At 39.5% G+C, this 22134-nt stretch overlaps 1 protein-coding gene across 1 annotated transcript in view; it reads left to right on the forward strand.

Annotated features, from left to right (window-relative positions):
• SPEF2 (sperm flagellar 2) overlaps positions 1-22134 on the forward strand; it is a 165936-nt gene that overhangs the window by 112887 nt on the left and 30915 nt on the right. The window contains 5 exon segments of the mRNA XM_032415247.1: positions 3812-3992; positions 11024-11171; positions 13032-13160; positions 14249-14387; positions 17209-17438. Of these exon segments, the coding sequence (XP_032271138.1) occupies positions 3812-3992; positions 11024-11171; positions 13032-13160; positions 14249-14387; positions 17209-17438 (827 nt within the window).

Genomic DNA, 22134 nt, shown 5'->3' on the forward strand with positions numbered 1-22134 from the left:
TATAGACTCAGTGGTGGGGACAGGGAAAGGGCAAGATCCCAAACCCAGAGAAGCTATGAACAGATAGAAAAATGTCTTTAAGAAATAGGGAGTGGGTGGGGTGCCTGGGTGGCTCAGTAAGTTAAGTGTCTGCCTTCGGCTCAGGTTATGGTCCCAGGGTCCTGGAATCTAGCCCCACATTGGGCTCCCTGCTCCGCAGGAAGCCTGCTTCTCCCTCTCCCACTCCCCCTGCTTGTGTTCCCTCTCTCGCTGTGTCTCTCTCTGTCAAATAAATAAATAAAATCTTAAAAAAAAAAAAAGAAATAGGGAGTGGGAGTGGTGGTGATTCCTGTGATGTGGGTGGGTCCCAACTCTAAAACATTAAGAGAGCAAAAAGTAAGAATAAAGTGACAAAAAGAAAGCTCAAAATCCTTGAAATTAAATGAATTAATTAAAAATAAATTAATAAAACAGCATTAAGAATTAAAGTAATATTTTCTCATGACCAGTAAGGAGGTCATGAGAAAACAAGAATCTACAAATGTGAAGAGGGGAAAAAGAAAGAAGCTAGCTTTAAAAAAATAATATACAAGCTGAACATTAAGTTTAAATCTCCAAAGATATGAGATATGTATTGGAGATTGAAAGCAGTATATGTACTTTATTGGACAAGTGTGCTCAAGTCAATGCAGACAGCACAAATGGCACGAACTAAATGTGGTATCGTGAATATGTTTTGGAGACAGATCTGGTTTCAATCCTGGGTGTTATTTACTAGTTGTATGTGAGTAAATTAGAACAATTTATTTTGGGAGGAAAATCACCCCAACTCTCTTAAGCCTTGGTTTTCTTATCTATAGAGTAGGGTGCTTGTGAAGATTATAGAAAATGAAATCCTCAAAGCACTGAGTACCATGTCTGGGGATCAGAAGACTTGAGATCAAGTCTCAATAACTCTCAATAAGTGGTGACTAGATTACACAACCTTTAATGCATATTATGACAATAACCTACATGCAGCATTTTCTATTCTTATATATTTTAATTTTTTTTTAATTTAAATTCAATTAATTAACATATAATGTGTTATTGGCTTCAGAGGTAGACATCAGTGATTCATCAGTCTTATATAACACCCAATGGTCATTACATCACGTGCCCTTCTTAATGTCCATCACCCAATTACCCCATCCCTCCACCCCCCCTCCCCTCCAGCAACCCTCAGTTTGTTTCCTATGATTAAGAGTCTCTTATGGGGGCGCCTGGGTGGCTCAGTCGATAAGCGTCTGCCTTCGGCTCGGGTCATGATCACAGGGTCCTGGAATCGAGCCCCACATCGGGCTCCCTGCTCTGCGGGAAGCCTGCTTCTCCCTCTCCCACTCCCCCTGCTTGTGTTCCCTCTCTCGCTGTGTCTCTCTCTGTCAAATAAATAAATAAAAAATCTAAAAAATAAAAAAAAAAAAGAGTCTCTTATGGTTTGTCTCCCTCTCTGGGTTCATCTTGTTTTATTTTTTCCTCTCTTCCCCTATGATCCTCTGTTTCTTAAATTCCACAGTATTTTAATTGTGAGTATTGCATGTTCTTGCTTTGCTTTATCCTCCCTACCAAAAAGGATTTGAGATGACCTGAACACAATAGGATATATATGAGATCCGAGGCCCACTTTTTCTCTCTCTAGATTTCCTCTATGTAGTCTCACCGTGTCCCCATAATGCCCATGTGTAAGCAAGAAAACACAAGAAGGAAAGTACCGTCTTCTTGATACAAATACAAGAGAAATGATTAACTCAGCAAGCTACTGAAAAAGAACTTTGAAATTGAAAACAATAAAAAATTCCAAAGGCAATATGAACCGTCAGAGCCATTAAAAGAGGCCAAATTTCAATGTCTACAGTAGCAGTGCATTCTGTTCTTAGCACAAAATAGCAAGTCAGGCATATTGGGGAAGCTATTAAAGTTGGTTAGCAGAATGAAACAGGGAAAAGAACAGCCAGTTCTTATTGTCTGCAAAACAACTGGGTACCAATCTCAACCTCAAATCACTGCTATGAGTATCTACCGAAACTCTCAATCAATGTATCAACCAACCAACTAATCAGCTACAGTCTCTTTAAAATATATAAGGGAAACAAGCATCCTGTTAAGCATTTCCACATAGCTGTCTACTTTATTCCTGTAAAAACAACAACAACGGCAGCAGCATAATAGTAACTAATAATTGGTTGATAATTGGCAATTACTAAGAATTAGTAATAATAGTAAAAGTAGCAGTTGCATATTTGTATTATTTGAGGAAAGGAGCTTCAGAAAGTCAAGTGACATGCCCCAATGCATATCTATTGATAGTGGCAGAGGTAGCTAGACCAGAATTTTTTCCAGGTAAATGAAGTCTAACCCCAAATTTTATTTCTAAATGATATGCCACCACTCCTCTCCTCCAAAGCAAGGTGTTGGGAATGCATGTTGTACTGTATTAAGCATTTAGAGATGATCACACAACCTTTACCTTGTTAGACGCATGAATCTCAGTGTCTCAGGGACTGACATTTAGCATTACTTGATTATTAAAATGTAAGTTGTCCTTGTGGGTAGATGTGTACGAAGAACCTCAGCACATTGTCTTTATAGGCACAGTGCATTGTCAGAATGCCAAGTCCTGGAAGAATCAGAGCCAAATTCAAGAAACCATGTCCAGTGCTTCAAAACAAGACCAAGCTAACTGTTTGCTGGAGTTCACAATCAACTTTCTGGGTCACCAATCTGTTCCCCAGCAGCTTGAGTCTGCCAGACCAAATGCTTGATCCTACTACGGCTTCTGACTCTCCTCAAGTTTTAGCAAAGGAATCCTTGGAGTTTCTCTCTCCCCATTCCATGCCCAGCTGAGGACCCTTTGCCCTTTGGATCACTAAAGTGGATCCAAGTCATAATAAACATTCTGCCCTGGGGCTCTCTTCCCGCTTCTCATAGCATTTGAGATTTGAGAGTCCTTCAGGGATAGAATGTTCCCAGGGGCAGCTCTAAAATTTCTACATAAGGGCAACAATATGGCTGAAAGAAGGGAGAGTGAGAGCTTACCTCTGTGTTCCCACACTTTACAAAGCAAAGAGAAAGCTTCATCATCCGTACTCTAAACTGGGGAGGGCTGTTGGATTTCTCCCCCACCCACCACAGGATTCCCCCTTGCAGTCCTCACATTTGTCATATCTTGCTTTTTCACTGTCCACTTCGGGAAGCCAAATGATGCTAGTCATCTTAAAGGAGTGGTGCCCAGTTTTATTTGATTTGCTTTTTCATGACTGATTTGTTCCTTCTCAGAAGCTGATGCCCTGGATACATTTCAAAATTGCATTTCTTCAAGATTCCCATTGTTTCATTTCCCTCCTTGTAATCAACAAGAATTAAACCTAAAAATTATGTTTTGTTACTATTTGTCTCTAGTTTACTCTTGTTAATAAGACTGTAAAAATTTGAATACAGTCTTTTTTTTTTTTAAGAGAGGGGGTTGGGGGAGGGGCAGAGGGAGAGAGAGAATCTTAATCAAAGCAGGCTCTACTCCCAGCATGGAGCCCAACGTGGGGCTCAGTCTCATGACCTTGAGATCATGACCTGAGTCAAAATCAAGAATCAGTCACTTAACTGACTGAGCCACCCAGGTGCCCCCTGGATACCATCTTTTATAGTCTTTTCTTCATTTGAAGAGTTCTTCCAGGACAACTTTGAAAATTGAGGTTAAAGCAAGATAACAAAATTCCCAAACTAACATGTCATAAAAATATAATTCTGTTAAATGAAATACTTATATTTCCTTTTTATTTGTTTGTTTTTTTCAAAGAATTCCTCTAATTTCTCGAATATCCATATCCCCGGATTCAGTTATGTCCAAATCAAAAACAAAGGCCATACTGAAGGGCAAGATCGATTACTCACTGGAAACTGTTGAGGCAAACTTTGAGGCAGATGAGAAGTTGCTAATGGACACCTGGCAGCAGGCTTCTTTAGCAATATCTCACATGGTAAGCAGTGCTTGTTACTACATTTTCACTAAGTACCAACATTGGTAATATGCTATGAGTAGAAAATTTACACAATGTTGTATAAATTTATACCTTCAGGAACTTTTTTATTTTGTTTTGTTTTCTGAACGAAATAAGAAATGAAACAATTCAGTCAGCAAGTAGATGAGCTTAAGAATGGAGTAAACCAACATGTAGATTATTTTTTGTGCTGGGCCAAGGTTCCAAATGCAGGGGCCAAAAGGTCCATCGGGAAAAGTCAATGACGTGGGTCAAGTATAATGCAATAAGGGAGGGATGGGACTGTGGCCAAGTGGAAATCATACTCCTAAAGAGGTATGTGCTACATCACCCTGACCAAAGTTACCATTTAAGAATGAGGCCCAGTATGGCCAGATTTTACAATTTTCCAAGAAAAGCCAGAAATTCAGATTTATATGTGAAACCTACTGATTTTAGCATGTTAGAAATGAAATCAAATTCGTGAAACTTTACAAAGCCAAGAAAAACACACATCTGGCCTTGTAGGCCTCTAGTTTGCGTAAGTCACCTGTGGGGTAAGTACTCTCCTCTTTACCATGGAAAACGAGGATCCAGAAATGTTAAAAATTTTTACCAAGGTCACTTAGCAGGTTAAGTGTCAAAAAGGATATTTGAACCTAGGACTATATAAATTCAAAGTTCATGTCCTTTTCAGCTTCACTGGGAAGCGAAGGGACGGTGATAGTCTCTGCCTGTAAGGGGCCTGCACCAAATCAAAAGGGAAGGGAAGAGCACACAGATAACTCTGATGTAAGGAGAAACTCCCCCCTGTATAGAAGATGCACGCAGAGTTTAGCTTGGATGACCACTGTTCCCTCACCTTCCAGTCCTGTGTACTCAAGGTGGTTCTCTTTTCATTCTGTGCCAGGCCTTCTTTGAGTTTCCCCAAAATATCCCATCCAAAAGGAAGCAGTGCCCACCTTCCCAAAGACCTTATGGAAGAGGTGGAAGAGGAGCTTACCACAGGGTCTCAGAGCGAGGAGGTGACACTTCTGACTGGGTGTTTTCCAAATCTCTTCCCGGCCACTCTGCCTCCAGGGTTCTTTTCTCTGGTTCATCCCACAGCAACCTCAGTGTTCTGTTCTCCCTTTCTGTTCTCCCTCTCTTCCTGTTGCTCTTCCTTCTTTTGTTTCTCCCTCTCAAAAGTGACTGTAGATTTTTTTTTTTAAGATTTTATTTATTTATTTGAGAGAGAGAGAGAAAGCACGTACATAGGGAGAGTGAGAGGGAGAAGCAGACTCCCCGCTGAGTGGAGAGCCCAAGGCGGAGCTTGATCCCAGGACCCTGAGATCATGACCTGAGCTGAAGGCAGACGCTTAACTGACTGAGCCACCCAGGCGCCCCTCTCAAAAGTGTTTGTAGATGCCTTTCATTGTCTTGCTTCTACTATAAAAAATGTTAGTGTGGATTTTGACACATCTAAGAAAAGTGCATGAAGTATAACTGCAGGGCTCGATGAACACACCTAAAGTTACTGCCGAAACCAGCATACAGGAGAAATGGGAAAGGTCCGGAACCTACCAAGTCCTTGCCCCTTCCCAGTCCCAACCCCTGCATCCCTACAACACGGACCTTCCGCCTGCCTTTTGACTAACCATTGCCTTGATATTCATAAGTTTTATCACCCAAGTCTATAGCTCTAAACAGTATAGTTAACTTTGCTTGCTTTCGAACTTTAAATACATGGACTCACATCTTTTGTCTCTTTGTGTTTTCTTTTGCTCAACATTACATATGAGATTCATTATATGTTGTTGAGTGGAGCTGTAATCTGTCCCTTTTGTTGTTGTATATTGTTTCATTATGTAAATCTATCACAGTATATTGAACTAGTCTGCTACTAATACACATTTGGGCTTCCAGTTTGTGCCATTATGGATATCCTCGCTGTGAACATTCTTGTACTTGTCCACGGCTGCACTTATGCACACACAGCCATTGGATATATGGCTAAGAGTGGTGGCTATCTTCAATGTCAGTTGATGATACTATACATAATACTTCAGTTTGCATAAGTAATACCAGATTCTTCCCCCATTCACTGCAGTATCATCTTTGTCATAAAGTAGGTGACCACATATCATAAATTAAGTCTGTTGAATTGCTCTATTTTTCCATCTTTGTACCAAAACCGCATAATGTCATATCACTTATTTGTTATCTAGCTGAGCAAATCTTCCCATCTTGTCATCTGTCCAGAGCATTTTGGCTCTTGGCTCTTTGCCTTTCCATATAAATTTTCAAATCAGCTTGTCAAAATTTACAAAAGTGTTGGCCATAGACCTTTTTTTAGATGATATTTATCAGAATATGGAAGTTTCTTTTCATTTCTAGCTTACCATGAGGGTTTTTCATTAATATATTAACAAATGTTTTTCCGCATCTATTGAGATTGTCATATAATTCTTTTTCTGTTTTCTATCAATGTGAAATATCATATTGGTCCATTTTCTAATATTAAACTTACATCACATCCCTGAAATAAGTCCAACATTATAATTAAACATCATCCTTCTTACATATTGCTGGCTTTGTTTTGCTAATAATTTGCTTAGGCTTTTTGAATCTCTGTTCATGAGTGAGAAAATCCTAAAATTTGTTTTTCTCATACTGTCCTTGTCAACTTTTAACATCCATGTAATACTAGACTCATAAATCAAGTCAGGATATGTTTCTTCTCTTTCTATTCTTTAGAAGAGTTTGAGGAAGTTGGAATTATTTCCTCTTGAAATGTTTAGTAGCATTCACCAAGAAGCCATCTGGGCCTGGTGAACTAAACCTTTTCTTACTAGGAGGTAATCTTCTTTATCTATAATGTTTTTTTGGAAATGATACTTTTGAATATTGTTTACATGTTATATCTTTGTTCATCCTCTTATTTTTTATCCTTTCTATATCTTTTCTTGCTTGCTTTCTCCCCCCCTACTTACTTTTAGAAGTAGTGCATTCTATTACTGTTCTCTTAGTGGTTACCATAGGAATTACACCATAAATTGTTAACCTATCAAAGTCTAAATATTATTTAGTCAGTAATTCATGTGTTATTCCTAGAGTAACCACTAAGTGAATTAGTGTGTGTTACTTCCAAACTAATATAGGGAAAATGAATAAATTTAAAATATTAAGTCCAAAATAAGAAAAGAAAAGAGGACAGAACAAGATTTAGGACAAACAATATAAGTCGAAAGCACATAATAAGACAGTAGATGTATACCCCAAAAATACTGATAGCTACTTTATAAGGGCAAAATGATCCAGATGAAGAAAAGGGATTGATTTATTTTGTTAAAAAAGCATATGATGCCTATAAGAACACAGAAATGATCTTCTGTTATTGACCAGAGAGGAGAATATGGTAGTGTGATGACCTCCAGTAGCAACCGTGGAATCCTAAACCCTTGGCCCAGAGGCTCAGTGCTCCCCATCATGCTGGTACCAACTCATCAAACCTCATAAAGCAACTAGATATTGCTTCCTACATATCCCCTCGGCATTAACAATTTCCATGCCTCGGCTAATGTCATCTTTCTCTCCTAAAATACGTTCCTCCTTCCTTCTATTTGATTAAACTATATACTTCGTATAAGTCTTCAGAGCCAGTTCCTGCTTTGATTCCTGACTACTTGGTTACCTGTTTGAAGCCCTTGCCTTCTCTGATCATGTGCTCTTCCAATCCCTGCAGCAGTATTATCTCCCCAAGCATCCTAGGTGATTGTAATGTTTATCTCATTCTTTTCGTAAACATTTCACTGGATTCTAAGACTTTTTATACACCCTACACCTAGCATCCTAGCATCATGCCCACATCTAATATGATGCTAAGCCCTCAGCACAGTCTGACATGGGACTGCTGCCCGACCGATGACGCTGATGTTGCTACTGATGATGATGGCAACGACCGTGGTGATCACTGCAAGATTACAACTACCAAGCACCAGAGAGTGGGAAACCAGAGCTAGGAGTTTGGGGGGGGGGGGGGAAAAAGGGAATTATTATTGTTATTGAGCTACATAAAGTAATTTGCAAGTTTTACAAATCCCATTAGAATTGCCTAGGGGAGATGACATTGTAGAATATTACATTATTAGAAAGAGCAGTGTACAGCACAAAGAGCACTGGCTACCCCTCTTGGTTAAATTGTGTGATTTTATGGAAATGACTTAGCCTCTTCCAGTCTTCAATTCCTTATCTGTAACATGGGAGACATTCCACATACCTTTCCTCTAGTGAATGGTTGAAAGATCCAGTGAAATAATGTACCAAAGAAATTATAATAGATAATGTAATATATATAATATTATATATAGTTATATATAATATATAATATAATAGATAATGGAAATTGTAACTATAATAGATGATGACATTAAAAAAATCTATTCACAATTGTACTATTTTCCTTGTGGAATTTAAAAACCACATAGAGAGTCACCTGGGTGGCTCAGTCGGTTAAGCATCTGCCTTCGGCTCGGGTCATGATCCCAGGATCCTGGGATCCAGCCCCATATCAGGCTCCCTGCTCAGTGGGGAGCCTGCTTCTCCCTCTCCCCCTTGCTTGTTCTCTCTCTCTCTCTCAAATAAATAAATAAAATCTTTAAAAAATAAAATAAAATAAAATAAAAACCACATAGGAAGCAAGGGAGAAAAGTTAAGTACTAATCTAATTAGTATTCCTAGTAATTATATTTGAGTCCTGCTTTTATGTCTCTAATAGACTTTTATGACCTTGATGTCACATGACCTTAAGGGAATTTTAAGTTTCCAGTGAGACAGACATGCTTGGGCAAACCATTGCAGGGAAAACAGTGCAAGCGGGGATTAGAGCAACTGAAAGGAGAGTGCTTTAACATGGGCTTTTTTCTACACAGCAGTCTCACCAACAGCTACCCGTTTAGTGTGTGATGTTAATTTTTAGAAAAACTTTCCTCTAATTAGCAGGTATGCAATGATTTCAAAGAAACAAGTCATAGTTAACGCCCACAATGTCAAGACATTATTTCTAGAGTTTCTTCAGGCTTACAGGTAGATTGCTCAATGTATTGCGAATAATGTTAATTTTTGAAAGAGACCCAGAGGTCTCTGAGGGAAGTGGACCAAAAATATGCAGATGATGATAATTATCATCATCACCACCACCACCACCACTACCACCACCACCACCACTACCACAAAGTTGTTTATAAAGGAGAAAAATCCAATTTTAAAGGAAATTGCTAACTTACGGTGCTTTGCAAAAACAGATTCAAAAATGAATTGCTTGCAATTTAGGCGGGGGGGGGGGGGGATGTTAACAAGTCTGTTTTCAGCTTTACCAAGAATTTTAAAGTACAGTAGATATCATGAAATCCATTTTTATGGCTTAAGGGCATCTGATAAAAACCACATACATACGCTCACACAAAACTGGCTTGTTCTCTGAAACCTTTTCTGTATTTCTCCAAAGTTCCACTGATCTTAAAGAAGCTGTGGGTATGTTCCGTGGAATATGATTATTTTAAAAGAAATTCCATCTATTAATAATCATTTCCTGGGCGTCCCCTATGAGCATAGCAGGTGCTAAAAGCCGCTTGAAGCCCATTTGGAGGGTGGAACACTAAACATTCATAGAATAGTCGGGGACAGTTACATGCTGAGCCCCGGGGTATGAAGTTTGCAGGAATTTGGGGAGAGCAGGAATTGGCTGGTGTATCCCACCAAGACTAAGCATCTTTGAGGGGAGAGCTTGTGCCTTATTCATCTTTCTATTCACCTCCATCCAACTTCCTCTTTCTCCTCCGAGCCCCTCACCCAGTCCTCCCCAGAAATAACGTCAGGCTTGGACACAGTAAGCACTTCAATAAATGAATTCTCATGACCCCCATTTCTTTACCAGTTGCTTTATTGAGATTTTAAGGGATTCGACCAGATGTTGCTCCTCCCTCCTCGGGGTGTGCAGGTTTTCTTTCTCCCTTTTGGGAGTCTTTTCTAAGCTCTCATTTCTTGGGGCTACACCCCTAAGTGCTCTTCGCCTTTCCTGGGACAGTTGGACTTATTTTGGAAGGTCTGGCCTTTGAAACTGCAGGCATGGCCCCAGTGGCATGAGAACTCAAGACAAGGTTTCCCTGCTGCCTGAAGCACAGAGTCCTGGAGGAGGGATGGAGGGGTCCCAACCGCACCCCACCCTCCCGATTCCTCAGCTATGATGGGGTGGCCCCGCAATTCATCTCTCACACCAGGACATTCCATTTGTGCGAGTGAAAGGAGGGGGTTGATGAGATGGCGGGAAGCTGCAAGTCCCCTGAGTAGAGGAAGCTGACAAGATGAGCTTAGTCCGTGGGACAGGTCATCCTCATAGGATGATGTCTAGTGTTAGGGGAGAATGGAAGCCCAAAATCCAAGTGTCCATGAGCCCAAATAATACAGGGCATGCATTCCCAAAACTTGGTTGGGTGACATGAGAAATTCTTACCCATTTTATGTATAAAACACAGTTATAGGTAAAATACATAGATACACTTTTGCAGTATTAAAATTTCATGGAGCAGACTATTAGAAAAACTGTCTTTAAAACTCTGTAGGGGATGTCAATAATAATAATGACGATGATGATGATAATAAAAGGTGAGAAACATTGGTATAGGGGAATGCCCTGGAAGAATAGTGGGTGTTAAATCCATAGAGTCTGAGATTTAAAAGAAAGCTTTTAAAAAGCATCCTCATGGAGCTGCTGCAGTGTGGAGGTGGCAATGAGCAAATGTAAGGCTGCATTGCATGCAGGGCTGGAGAAAGTGAGCAACCTACATACAGAAGGGGAAGCCACTTCTTGAGGCCCCGGGCCAGGTTTCCAAGTCAGTAAAACATTGAAGTGTGTTTTCTGTAAAGACTGAGTACATGGAGTGGTTGTTTACAGGAGAATGAGGCTTCAGTTGATCTGGGTGATGACTAAATCCACATAGCTATCATATTTCATAAGTGTCACATTCATCGAAATCTTGCTCGTATCCAATCAGGTTGCTGCTGAAATTCATCAGAGGCTCATGGAAGAAGAGAAGGAAAACCTGCCAGCAGACACAAAAGAGAAATCTCCTCAGATGGGTACAAATAGAAAAGTCATAAAGGAACCACCCAAGAAGAAAAAGGCAGACAAAAAAGCAAAAGGTATTCATGGTTTTGGTATCCAAAACTGTGGATGCTTCAACTCTCCTTGGTAGAGAACACAAACGTCTAAGCAGGCACGTTAAAGCTACTGTTGGTTTGGTTTTGTTCCAAGACCCAGGCTCCGGTGGCGTTAGCTGACTAATCATACTGGGTACCAGTCTCACCTAACTTGTTTATCCAAACGTATCCAAGGTAGAATAAACCTCAACAACAGTTTGGAACATGCTAGAAGAACTCCCAATAGCACTATGTAATCTGAAAATTGTGCACATAGGGGCCGCAGTAACTGAGAGGAGGTTGGGTGAAAAGCAATTATAAGTATGTAAGTTTCAGGTTGAATTCAGGTTTCTGGTTTAATTCAAGCAAGTTCCTCTCTCCTGGAGGCCTCCTGCCTAATCTCTGCCTCAGAGACATGAGGGGAAAGCAAGGGCGAGAGAAGACTCAGGCTGGGAGAGACCTCCTGTCAGCCTTGGGGATAAACTCTGGCATAAACATTATCCCCCCCCCTTTGAATGTCTCCACTTGTACATATTTAAGGTGAGTTCAGGCAAGAGAGGAAGAGACAGAAGTCACCTCACTAGTCAGTTGCTCACGACACGTTTGTTAGGCACCTGCTAGAAGGACACCATGATGGGTGCGAGGGACACAATGATGAACTTCAAGAACCAGAACAAAAACACAGTCCCTGCCCTGATGGGAACTCTAGTCTAGCAGCAGAGACTGACGTTTGACCCATCCTTGTTCTTTAGTGGGGGAGGTGCAGGCAACCTTGAGAGCGAGGTCACCTCAGTCCTTCTGAGAGGTAAGGAAACACCTCCCAGCTGGAGTACATTTAAGCAGCCCTGAGCAGGAGTAAGAGGGGAAGCTAAGGATGTGGGCAAGTGGGTGGTGATGGGTGGCACTCGAATCAAAGAGAAGAATAGCACCACAAGAAAAAACACACCACTTAGTCCATCTCAGATGGTAAAAATGAAAGAAATAAGCAGCATTTGAAGGACATACTTCAATCTACTTTTAATGGATAAATGGTTGAGTCCATTCCCTTAATTTTAGAGATGATAAAACAGAAATCCAACGAGATTAAGCTCCCTTTCACCTGTAATTCATACATCCACCTACTATTGCAATTACATTTTATTACAGTTTCTTTATTTACAATTATGTCTTCTTCACATGACTTGAATGCTTGCGGTCAGACCTTCAAGACAGCTTTACTGCACTAAGTAGAATTATGTGAACAGAGCCTGCAGTTAGAATCACACTGCCATTTCTCAAGGGTAGATTGTCAGAAAAATGCTGACAAATTCTTATTTTCTAATTCTCTTATGTAATCATTGAAGTACGTGCAGTTAAGTACTACTGAAAAGATTAAGTAGATTGCAGATTCTTGACCATGAGCCACATTTCAGCCATATCTCCTGGATGTTGGTCCCCTGCTCTTTTCTTCATGAGGATCTGGGATACACTTGGCTAACACTAGTACCTCTGATGGAACAGTTCTTCTGCAGCCGGCTAATGGCATCCGTGGTGTGTTGCGGTTTGCTAATTCCCGTCCCCAAACTCTGCATTGCACCTTCCTTGGAGTCTATAACCATGTCTGCCCTCACTGCACACCTCATTTTCCCATGATGCTACACAAAAGGGGCATTTTTGTATGTGTATAGCCTAGATAACACATGGAGAATTCTCAAGGAAAGATCCATATTTCCCACTCACAGTCAGGACTCAGGTTGGTCCTTTCCAAATCGCAAGAGTTTTGCTATAGACCCGCATGTTTCGCTTGGTCCTCATTTTTTCCAAGGAGCTGTGTGTCCCCTTGCATGCCCGCTCGCTCCTCCCCGAGTTCCACTGTGCTTCCAGGCAAATCACCGCCAATGGCAGAGGCCGCGCCTGTGACAGGGACAGCAGAGGAGATTGCCCAAATGGAAAAGAGAAAAGAACTGATGCTCAGAATCAAGGAAGAACACCTTGCTGCCCTGCAATTTGAAGGTAGCATTCGGGAAAAACCGAGATGATTCTTTTCAGTGGAAAACAGTCCAGTAGGCAAACAGCCTGTGACTGGCTCAAGTTGTGTCTAGGAGAACACAAAGCAAAATGATTGAAAAGTACAGCATTTAGTTGGTTGTTTTCATAGGACCACATGAGGGCTAGATTCAGCTGTTCTATAACTGTCTGCTGGGATCTCAAAAAGAGACAAAGAAAATTTGGGAAGGGGTTAGGAGAACACCAGCAATAATTAACAATCTCAGAGAATAGACACAGAAAGAATATGTTAGAGTCTGTGTGATTTTTACAAGTTGAAAGAAGGCTTAAGGCCATGTACGTAGGTGGTTTTATATGTTAAGAATAATTTAGGCCTCTCATTAGGAAAATAAATCCTAACTGAGGTTAACAGGCCCTGAAAGTGAGTTCTTGGGAACAGAGACCATAGAAGAGGCAGTCATGGATCGATAATGCTCAAGAGCCTCCTTTTCTATAGGTAGCAATGATTTTATAAGATATATTCTCCTGGCCCTTCCACTTGTCTTATAATGCAACTCAAAATGGACTTTGAAAAAAAATTGGGAAAATGAACAAATTAGGCCAGTGGCAGTGGAATAAGCAAAGAAGAAACATGGAAAAACTATTTCAGAAGTAAAATCCACAGACCTTAGTGTGTGCCATGGGCAGCAATAGGCCTTGGGATACAGAGGATTTACCCTAGTTTTACCAGTGCTAAGAAAATACAATGGCGTTGCCATCCCGAGATTCTAAAGTAGGGAGATCATCAAGAAACTTTGTACCTTCCCCTTTTTATTTATTTGTGTTTTCCCACTCCAATTTATCAAATAATATATTACTATAAAGTGCAATAAATGTAAAGCTCAGTTTATAATACTTTTGGCTTACATAAATTGCCAAATGACCCTACCATGCATTACACTTTTTTTCTCAGTAACGTAGATCAGGTATTACCTATACTCGAAAATTAAATGTCCACCTACATCTTCACAAACTGAAGCATGATTGGTTTAAAATTGAATTCAGTAGGTTAGAAAATGCATGTATATATAATCCTTCATTTTCTTCTTAAATAGAGATAGCCACACAGTTCCGGCTTGAGCTGATAAAGACAAAAGCATTGGCTTTTCTTGAAGATTTATTAACAAAGGCAGTCGATGTATATAAACTCTTGGAAAAGTGGCTTGGTGAGAGGTACTTGAATGAAATGGCCAGGTAATGTACTGCATGGCTTTTCCAAAATGTATTTTTTAATTCCTGGTGGCCAAAATTGGCAGATTTTTAGGCATTTACAAATAGAAATTTTGAACTTTTAGGGAATCACAAATGCATTTGTATGGATTCTTCTCAAACAATAAGTCATGTGTCAAACTGTCCTGTTGCAATGTCCAGTTTTGCATATCATTTCTGAGTTTGGTTTTTACCCTGCTCAATGAGGACCTTAGTTTACAAGGTATGATTATAGGTAATTTTTAAATATTTTTCAGAAGATAATGTTTCATATCTTTCTAATGCCAGACTTCTTTTTAGTCAGGGCTGATTAATGAGAGACTGAGAAGTCAGTCACTGCAATGTTTTACCAGTGAGGCTGATTCCCTTGTAAGGGTAATACCGGGTTCTACTTTGCTCTTGGGTTCCAAAGGTTTTTCAGACTTCTCATCTCTAGTGAGGGGCAGAAAGTCTCATTCTCTTAATTCTCCCCTAAAAAGCAGCTCAGCAAAGCAGAAATAGCCTTCAAGTGAGAGTCAGGAGCCATGATGTTCCAAGAGATGGGGATTCCCTCATTGTCCACAAATGAGCAGCCTGCCTAATCACTTGGGGGCCCCCATGGGCTTCATCTAAAAAAGGAAACAAGGCAACCAGGCTACTTCAGAGGATTCTACTAGATCTAGATTCTGTGAACACTACAGTTTGGAATAAACATTTACTGAAAATTTAGAAGTTGCTATCTACATAGAATACAAATGGCGAGTGTTCTCAGAAACAACTGCTATCGGAAAGATAGTTGTTATGGTTTGTTTTCTATAATCCTTGTCTCATAATGAAAGTTCTGTTGTAAAATCTTCAGCCTAGTTTTTTTAATACCTGTTGTGCTATATAATAACACACACACACACACACACACACACCCCTCAGCCTGGTAACCTTCCTGCAGTAAGGCTTAACATAATTTTACTGCTGGATAGCCAAGTCTGTTACTCATTACCATCACAGAGCAGTGATGTTCAGTTCTGTTCTCGGCCTGCCCCTTACAAATGAAAACGTATCTTCTTAATTCATAGAATTCACAGCTCCCATCCATGTGGCCATCAAGGGTAAATGCTTCTTATTTTTATCAAATGTACCTCAATTTCTCAGATTTATATTATGTGTATATATCTGACCCCTGAATAACTTTAACAAGAAGTTAAAACTAGGACTGTTCAGCTATGCTTTCTGTTTTAGTTATTGTAAAAGCTCTCTGGTGATAAAAGGAAAATATAGAGAGAGCTATCAGATCCCTTGGAACTTCAAATCTTGCTTTTCATTCCCCTGGCATTTTTTTAATCTCTTTCATTCCTGAGAAGGGTAGGCCTGGTAACCTCCACTAGGTGGAGCACACCCATTTTGAGATCCTGGTTATGGCTCAGTCTTGGTCTGCAGTGGGAGGCCGTCCTCACTCAAGGCCGCAAACTTACTTGCTCTCCAGGGCCTTCTCCTCTGCACCCAGCGCACACACACCAGGAGGCGTAAACTAATTAGATAATACACGCTTTGTGGGCACTCACCAGTACAGCATGCTGGAGTTGAATTCTAGGGTTGTCTTTTCAAAGAAAGCAACTAATCCTATTTTTAAAATTTTTCAGTATATATTTTATATTATGTTGCTGGGTTACATAAAAGCAGATTAAAAATGGATTTTTCCATCATGTACAATTTTTATTGCAAACTGTAAACACAATCCTTCCTGTAATACAGTAATATTGCATTTATTTGTGTATAAAACTTCTCTGGCTTTTGAAGTGGCCTTTAATTAGGGCCATAACTATAATCCCCAGTATAGGTTAAATCCATGCCCTGTGTGATTTCACATTAATAATCAAAAGGTATGGTGTTATGTGTTACTGGATCCACGCAAAGATAAGGAAATTCAGGGAGCTTAAATAAGTTCCCAAGGACCCGTGGCTATGGAGTGTTCTGGAATGAGAGCTCAGCTTCCAGTGTTCTTTCCACTGCACCTATTACTGCTTATACTACATGATTTAACTAGGAATTATTATTTGTAAAAATAGAAAGCAATTTCAATGGGTTTATATTATTAGAGTCCATTCTGACAATTGTGTCTTAAATAACATCAAACTCCTTGATCTAAATTTAGAGAAAAGCCACTCTTCTAGAAATCCATAATCATATTTGATCAACTTAACAATTTTTCCTGATTCCAAATAAATGTGTCATTCTAACAGTTGTATTTTACAGATTTTTCTACCATATAACTTTCTTCCGGTGCATACTTAGAATGAAATGTATCTCTCGACACAATCTTTTTTTTTAAATTTAATTTAATTTTATTATGTTATGTTAGTCACCATACAGTACATCATTAGGTTTTGATGTAGTGTTCCATGACTCATTGTTTTCACATAACACCCAGTGCTCCATGCAATACGTGCCCTCCTTAATACCCATCACCGGGCTAACCCATCCCCCCACCCCCCTCCCCTCTAAAACCCTGTTTGTTTCTCAGTCATCTTACTTACACAGTAAAATATGTTCTACTATTAATAAAACCATCTTTGAAGTCCCTTTTTGTTCAGCTTCATATAAATATGTGACCATGAGCTCTATAATGAGCATATATCTTATTTCCAATCTACACTTATTTAATTATACTCTGCCTTTTCACAAAGTGGGTTTGAAGAGAATTGGAAATTGTAAACATGCAGATTGAATTGTCTACCTTAGCTGTACAATGTATAGACTCCGTGTAGTAAGCAAACACTGTTAACCCAGGAGTATTTAGTGGGGATAACCTTATTCGTTTTTCCATTTTCAGTGTGGAAAAATTAACCGAGGTAGCTCGCTATCACATTGAAACATCTACAAAAATTCAGAATGAACTTTATTTAAGCCAAGAAGATTTCTTCATTAATGGCGATATGAAAGTCTTTCCAGACCCCCCTCCCCCAGTGCGCCCCCCACCTGTAGAAAAGGAAGAAAATGGCACCCTGACCATTGAACAGCTTGATAGTCTTCGAGATCAGTTCTTAGATACCGCACCTAAAGGTAAGAAAAATAATCATGGTGAAAAAGCACAAAAAAGGTTAAGACTAATCAGGGTAGCAGTCACTTACTCACGAGTAAAATCAGCCCCCTGGGACTGCGGGTCACCAAAACGAGCCCTCACTCTATTCCAGTTTATCACACTTTTGCTTCATACAACATAGATCTGAATGAAACAAACAGGAGGAAAACAGTGACTAATCCTTCGGCAGTGTGGTGATCCTCGTTCCTGGTAACTCTCCTCTTCGGCCCGTCCCTGCCCCTGGCCAGAAAGTTGGTAAACTTGAGTCTGACTCTGTCTGGCATTTGAGAGAGACAGCCTCCACACACACGTCCAGTCTAAGGTTTGGATTGAGATGATGAGTTTGTGTTTCTGTCTCCCCCACTAGTCTGTGGAGGGAGACCAGGGAGTAGAGAATTTCCCTTCAATGCTTCACAGACTAAGAATAGAACCAGAGAAGCTGTCAACAAAATATTTGCTTAACTGATGAATGTGTTCACATGTATGTGTACATGGTATTTTATGCACATGAATTCTTTACTTCCTTCACATGTTATCATTATGGCTCTGTAGCATGTGCACAGGCTTTTTTTTTTTTTTTTAATTCAGTCTCTTTCTACTTCCAGATATTCTTCAATGAATTCCATCAATTGATAGCACAAGTAATTCAGACAGGTCATGTAGGACTATCATCTCATCTCCATTTTATTGGTCTGGACTCTTTGTCACAGAGCAGTTTTTACTATGGTCATAGGTCATCCAGGCCTCTTCAGATTCAAGGCTTTTGCCCCTTCTCACTGAATTAAGTCACCTCTCATAATCAGGTTTATTTTATCTACCAACATCCATGTATTGGAAAATCATTACTTTCCCCTAGAGAATAGCCAACTGACTTTAGTCTAGCACTAACACAATTCCACTTTCATAGTGATTATATTCATTTGTTTTTTAAAAGTCAAATATTTCTCAAAACCCCCATCAAATCTCAATAGTCAAAAGGGCATTCTTTTACTCTGAGTCTGAACTCCTCTTTGCTAAGCCCAGCGGATGAAACAGGTGTAACCATGGGCCCCTGGGTGACCCCCTACCTGGCACATGTCAGCTCATCTAATTAGCATGAGTGGTCTCCATCTCCAGTACATGACAACTATAGATGGACACCAACTCTGGTTGGCAGTATTTGGGCAGGAAGGAAACGTGGCCATCAGCAGGTACAAAAAAATGGCAGTTTTATAAAGCCTGCCTGTGAAATCCCTTCCATCTGACAGTCAGGCAAATTCTAATTCCATTCTCTGCCCCACTGTGTGGGTTTCACAAGACCCTCTTATTACATATTTCCTTCTCGAGAGTTGCTTTTGCTCTTCGTTTTATCCACACTATTTTTTACATATAAAACAAAAAGATACATGAATAAAGATCCTGGATATGAAATATGCTTTGATTTAATTCTACACTAGGGTGATGGGAAGGAAATCATCCAATTAGCAGGTCAAAATTAAAAGCATTTGGGGGCATTTGAGTAGGTGGAAGTGGATTTTGAAAATTATCAAGCACTCCTAATCCCTTTGAAAAGGGACCTTTGTATTCATGATGATAACCATAATACGTTCTTGGATCCAAACCAAAGCCTGCATTTCAACTAAAAGTTTAAAAACAACAAATAGCAGCTGTAAGTTGGTATGCGTATGTCTTAGAAGATTAACTCTAGAAACCCTTGGGACTAAAATATGTCAACTGATACATTTATCTGTTTTCTGAATATGGTAGAATGAATGCAACAGCTCTCAAAGTATGGTAGAAAGAGGAAGGAAAGGGGGGAAAGGGGAAGGAGGGAGGGGGACTGAGGGAGATAATTATATATTTTTTTAAAAAGTAGATGTGAAAGGAAAACCACTTGCCTGGTGGACTTAGAGTGTAATTTGAAAAGGCAAGCAAGGAAGAAGAAAATATAAACTTCTATTTAGGTTCTTTCTGGACCAGAGTATGAACTTTCTAAAAGTGCTCAGGAATGCAGAGCAAAAGAGGATCAGTGAGCAGTGAGGTCAGTCAGGGAGTTTGGTGGGATAGTATCTCAGAGGAAGTATTTGGAAGAAGAGAGATTTGATGGCAGGGATACAGGGGATATTTCAAGTTGGAGAACAGCCACTGGCCAAGGTGCAGATAAGAGACATGGGTGTGGACGTTCAGGGAAAGATCAGGAGACAGCTTTGATTCTCCTTCCCCAACTGCACGAACTGCAGGCAAACACATGGGGAGGCCTTCTCTGTCTGAGGAACCACCACCATCCACCCAAGCTGGAGAATTAACTCAGATTCAAGAATAACCATGGTTAATTACTGCACAATTTATAAGGCTATACAAAACTGTGAGATTTGGCGGTCTTAATGGTTCAAAATGACTTCTGGTCTATGAGCAACCAGTTTAAATTCTTTATTATTAGCTCAAATATGCTATTTGAATACACACACACACATGTGCACGCACACACACACACACACATATATATATGTTGCTTTTTAAGTACATGTAAAACCTTAGCACAGTATCAGGTAGTCTATCAATAAAAGTAATGTTCATTGTTATTATTCTTGCCAATGTTATAAAAGGAAGGCAAAATAATGATCATTCCATTTTCTGCATCCCAGAGTCACAGTTCCATGATGACTTCTTTGAAGTCAGGCTGCAAATGTTGACATTGCGTCTCCCTGAGGAAGTCCAGAAATTACCACTCACCCTTTCTCCCTGACTCCCTTAGCCCCCCAAAGATCGTCTGACTTTAGTCTTTCTTCCTCAGCTCCATGATTGTTGTTCCCTGCCTTAAATGATACACAGCCATCCATCTTTCAAGTGAAGTCTTTTGTCATATTCTTTCCAAGAATTGGAAAATAATCTTTTATGGTACCTTCCACTGTATTTATCTTAGAACTGTAGAATTTTAAAAGACAACCTTAGTTGAAGTGATCAGTTTTGAAAGTATGGAGCAACTGGCTGAAAGTGGCACTTTCTAAATGTGTGATCCTACAGAACTTCTTCCTTGAACTTGAAAATTGCTGCTATTTTTAAGCCAAGAAATATGAGCATTACGGTAAACTATTTCATATATGCCAGTGTAACCTATGGTATCTAAGATGCAATTTTCATGCTTGCTAAAATATGGTAAAATATGATAAACAGATGGATTTTTCTCTAGGAAAGAAGCATATATGTTTGCACATAGTCATATGACTAGGCCCACAGGAAGATGTTTTTAGCAAATTTATAAGGAATGATAATATCATGAAGTTCTTTGGTAACTTTTAATTATGCTACATAAATAAAATTATTGAGTGAAATGGATAATCTTCAAATAAACCTAGTGACTTTAAATACTTGTGAGTAACTAGTATCAGGATATAAACAGATAAAACTAAAGCTTAAGGAGTTTTCTGCTGAATATTAGCTACCCCGCTTTAAAAATAAAAGTCTACATTAAAATAGTTCTTACTAAAGATAATGGAAAATTGAAAATGCATTATATACCATAATGCTTATACTCAACACTCCTGGTCAAAACCTGCCACTTGTAATGATTCTAAATCTCCTTTGGTAAAGGTAGTCATGAGAAATAAAATACCGTTTGTTGATATGATCATTGCAAATATGCCAGAAAAGAAAAATGACCTTATGCATGGTGATCATACAAGATCATGCGAAATGCAATGAAACAATTTATCATGCTAGTATTTTTCTTGCCACCCAGCAAAGATCCATACTTGAGAATCTTAGGAGCAGCCAGTAAATCGGCAAGACATTCTTTCATTGACTGTCCCAGGAATCATTCCCATGACAGTACTCCCAGCACAGAGGGAGATTTAGAGAACATCTTCTGAATTATAACAATAGCCAATATTGGCATGGTGTCTGGCTCCATGTGTCAGGCCCCATGCTAGCATTTCCATGTTGATTCACTTCTTACTCATGGCTGGCTGAGTAAGAAGACCCAGCCATGGGTAAGAAGGAATCAGACAGCTCTTTTCAAATCCACCTTTCATCAAATGATTGTAGTATGATCTTGGGAAAGTTATTTAGCCTCTCTCTGTCTCAATTTTCTCATCTGGACAATGCGGTATTTCAATGGAGTTGCTATGAGTATTAAAATAATTAATTTATGTGAAGTGTTTAGGAAGTGTCTGGCAAATAGAATGTGCAATCTAAGTGTAATATAAGCCATTGTCATTTAATTATATAACTGTAGTAATATCATGTTATATAATATGTAACATTATACAATAGTAATACAAACTATTCCAATTATTACCAAAAATGTTAGCTCGGTATGCTGAAGGTCACATACCACAACAGGCATCTACAGCATTACCCTGGAACATTTCCGGAAAAAAAAAAAATTATACCACCTGATAGGATTAAACCATAAGGTATGTGGCTCCTCAAGGAACCAAAAACAGTCCAAACAAAAACACTTATTTTGTGTAGCGCATTAAGCTCTTGGTAGGAACATCTTGTCTCTAAACATCAAGTGCCAAGCACATCAGGAAGACAGTCTTTTTCCAATGGAAGCAATTTGGAGTCTGTTGAAACTAGAACACTTTAGCAATGTTCCTCAGTCCCCACTTAAACCAAAAGAACCCCTTTTCTTTGTAAACCCATCAGTGTTCCATGTAATGCCTGTAGAGATTTGGTTCATGGCTATTTTGGCTT

Source organism: Phoca vitulina, unplaced genomic scaffold (assembly GCF_004348235.1).
Source record: "Phoca vitulina isolate PV1807 unplaced genomic scaffold, GSC_HSeal_1.0 scaffold17, whole genome shotgun sequence".
Lineage (NCBI taxonomy): Eukaryota > Metazoa > Chordata > Mammalia > Carnivora > Phocidae > Phoca > Phoca vitulina.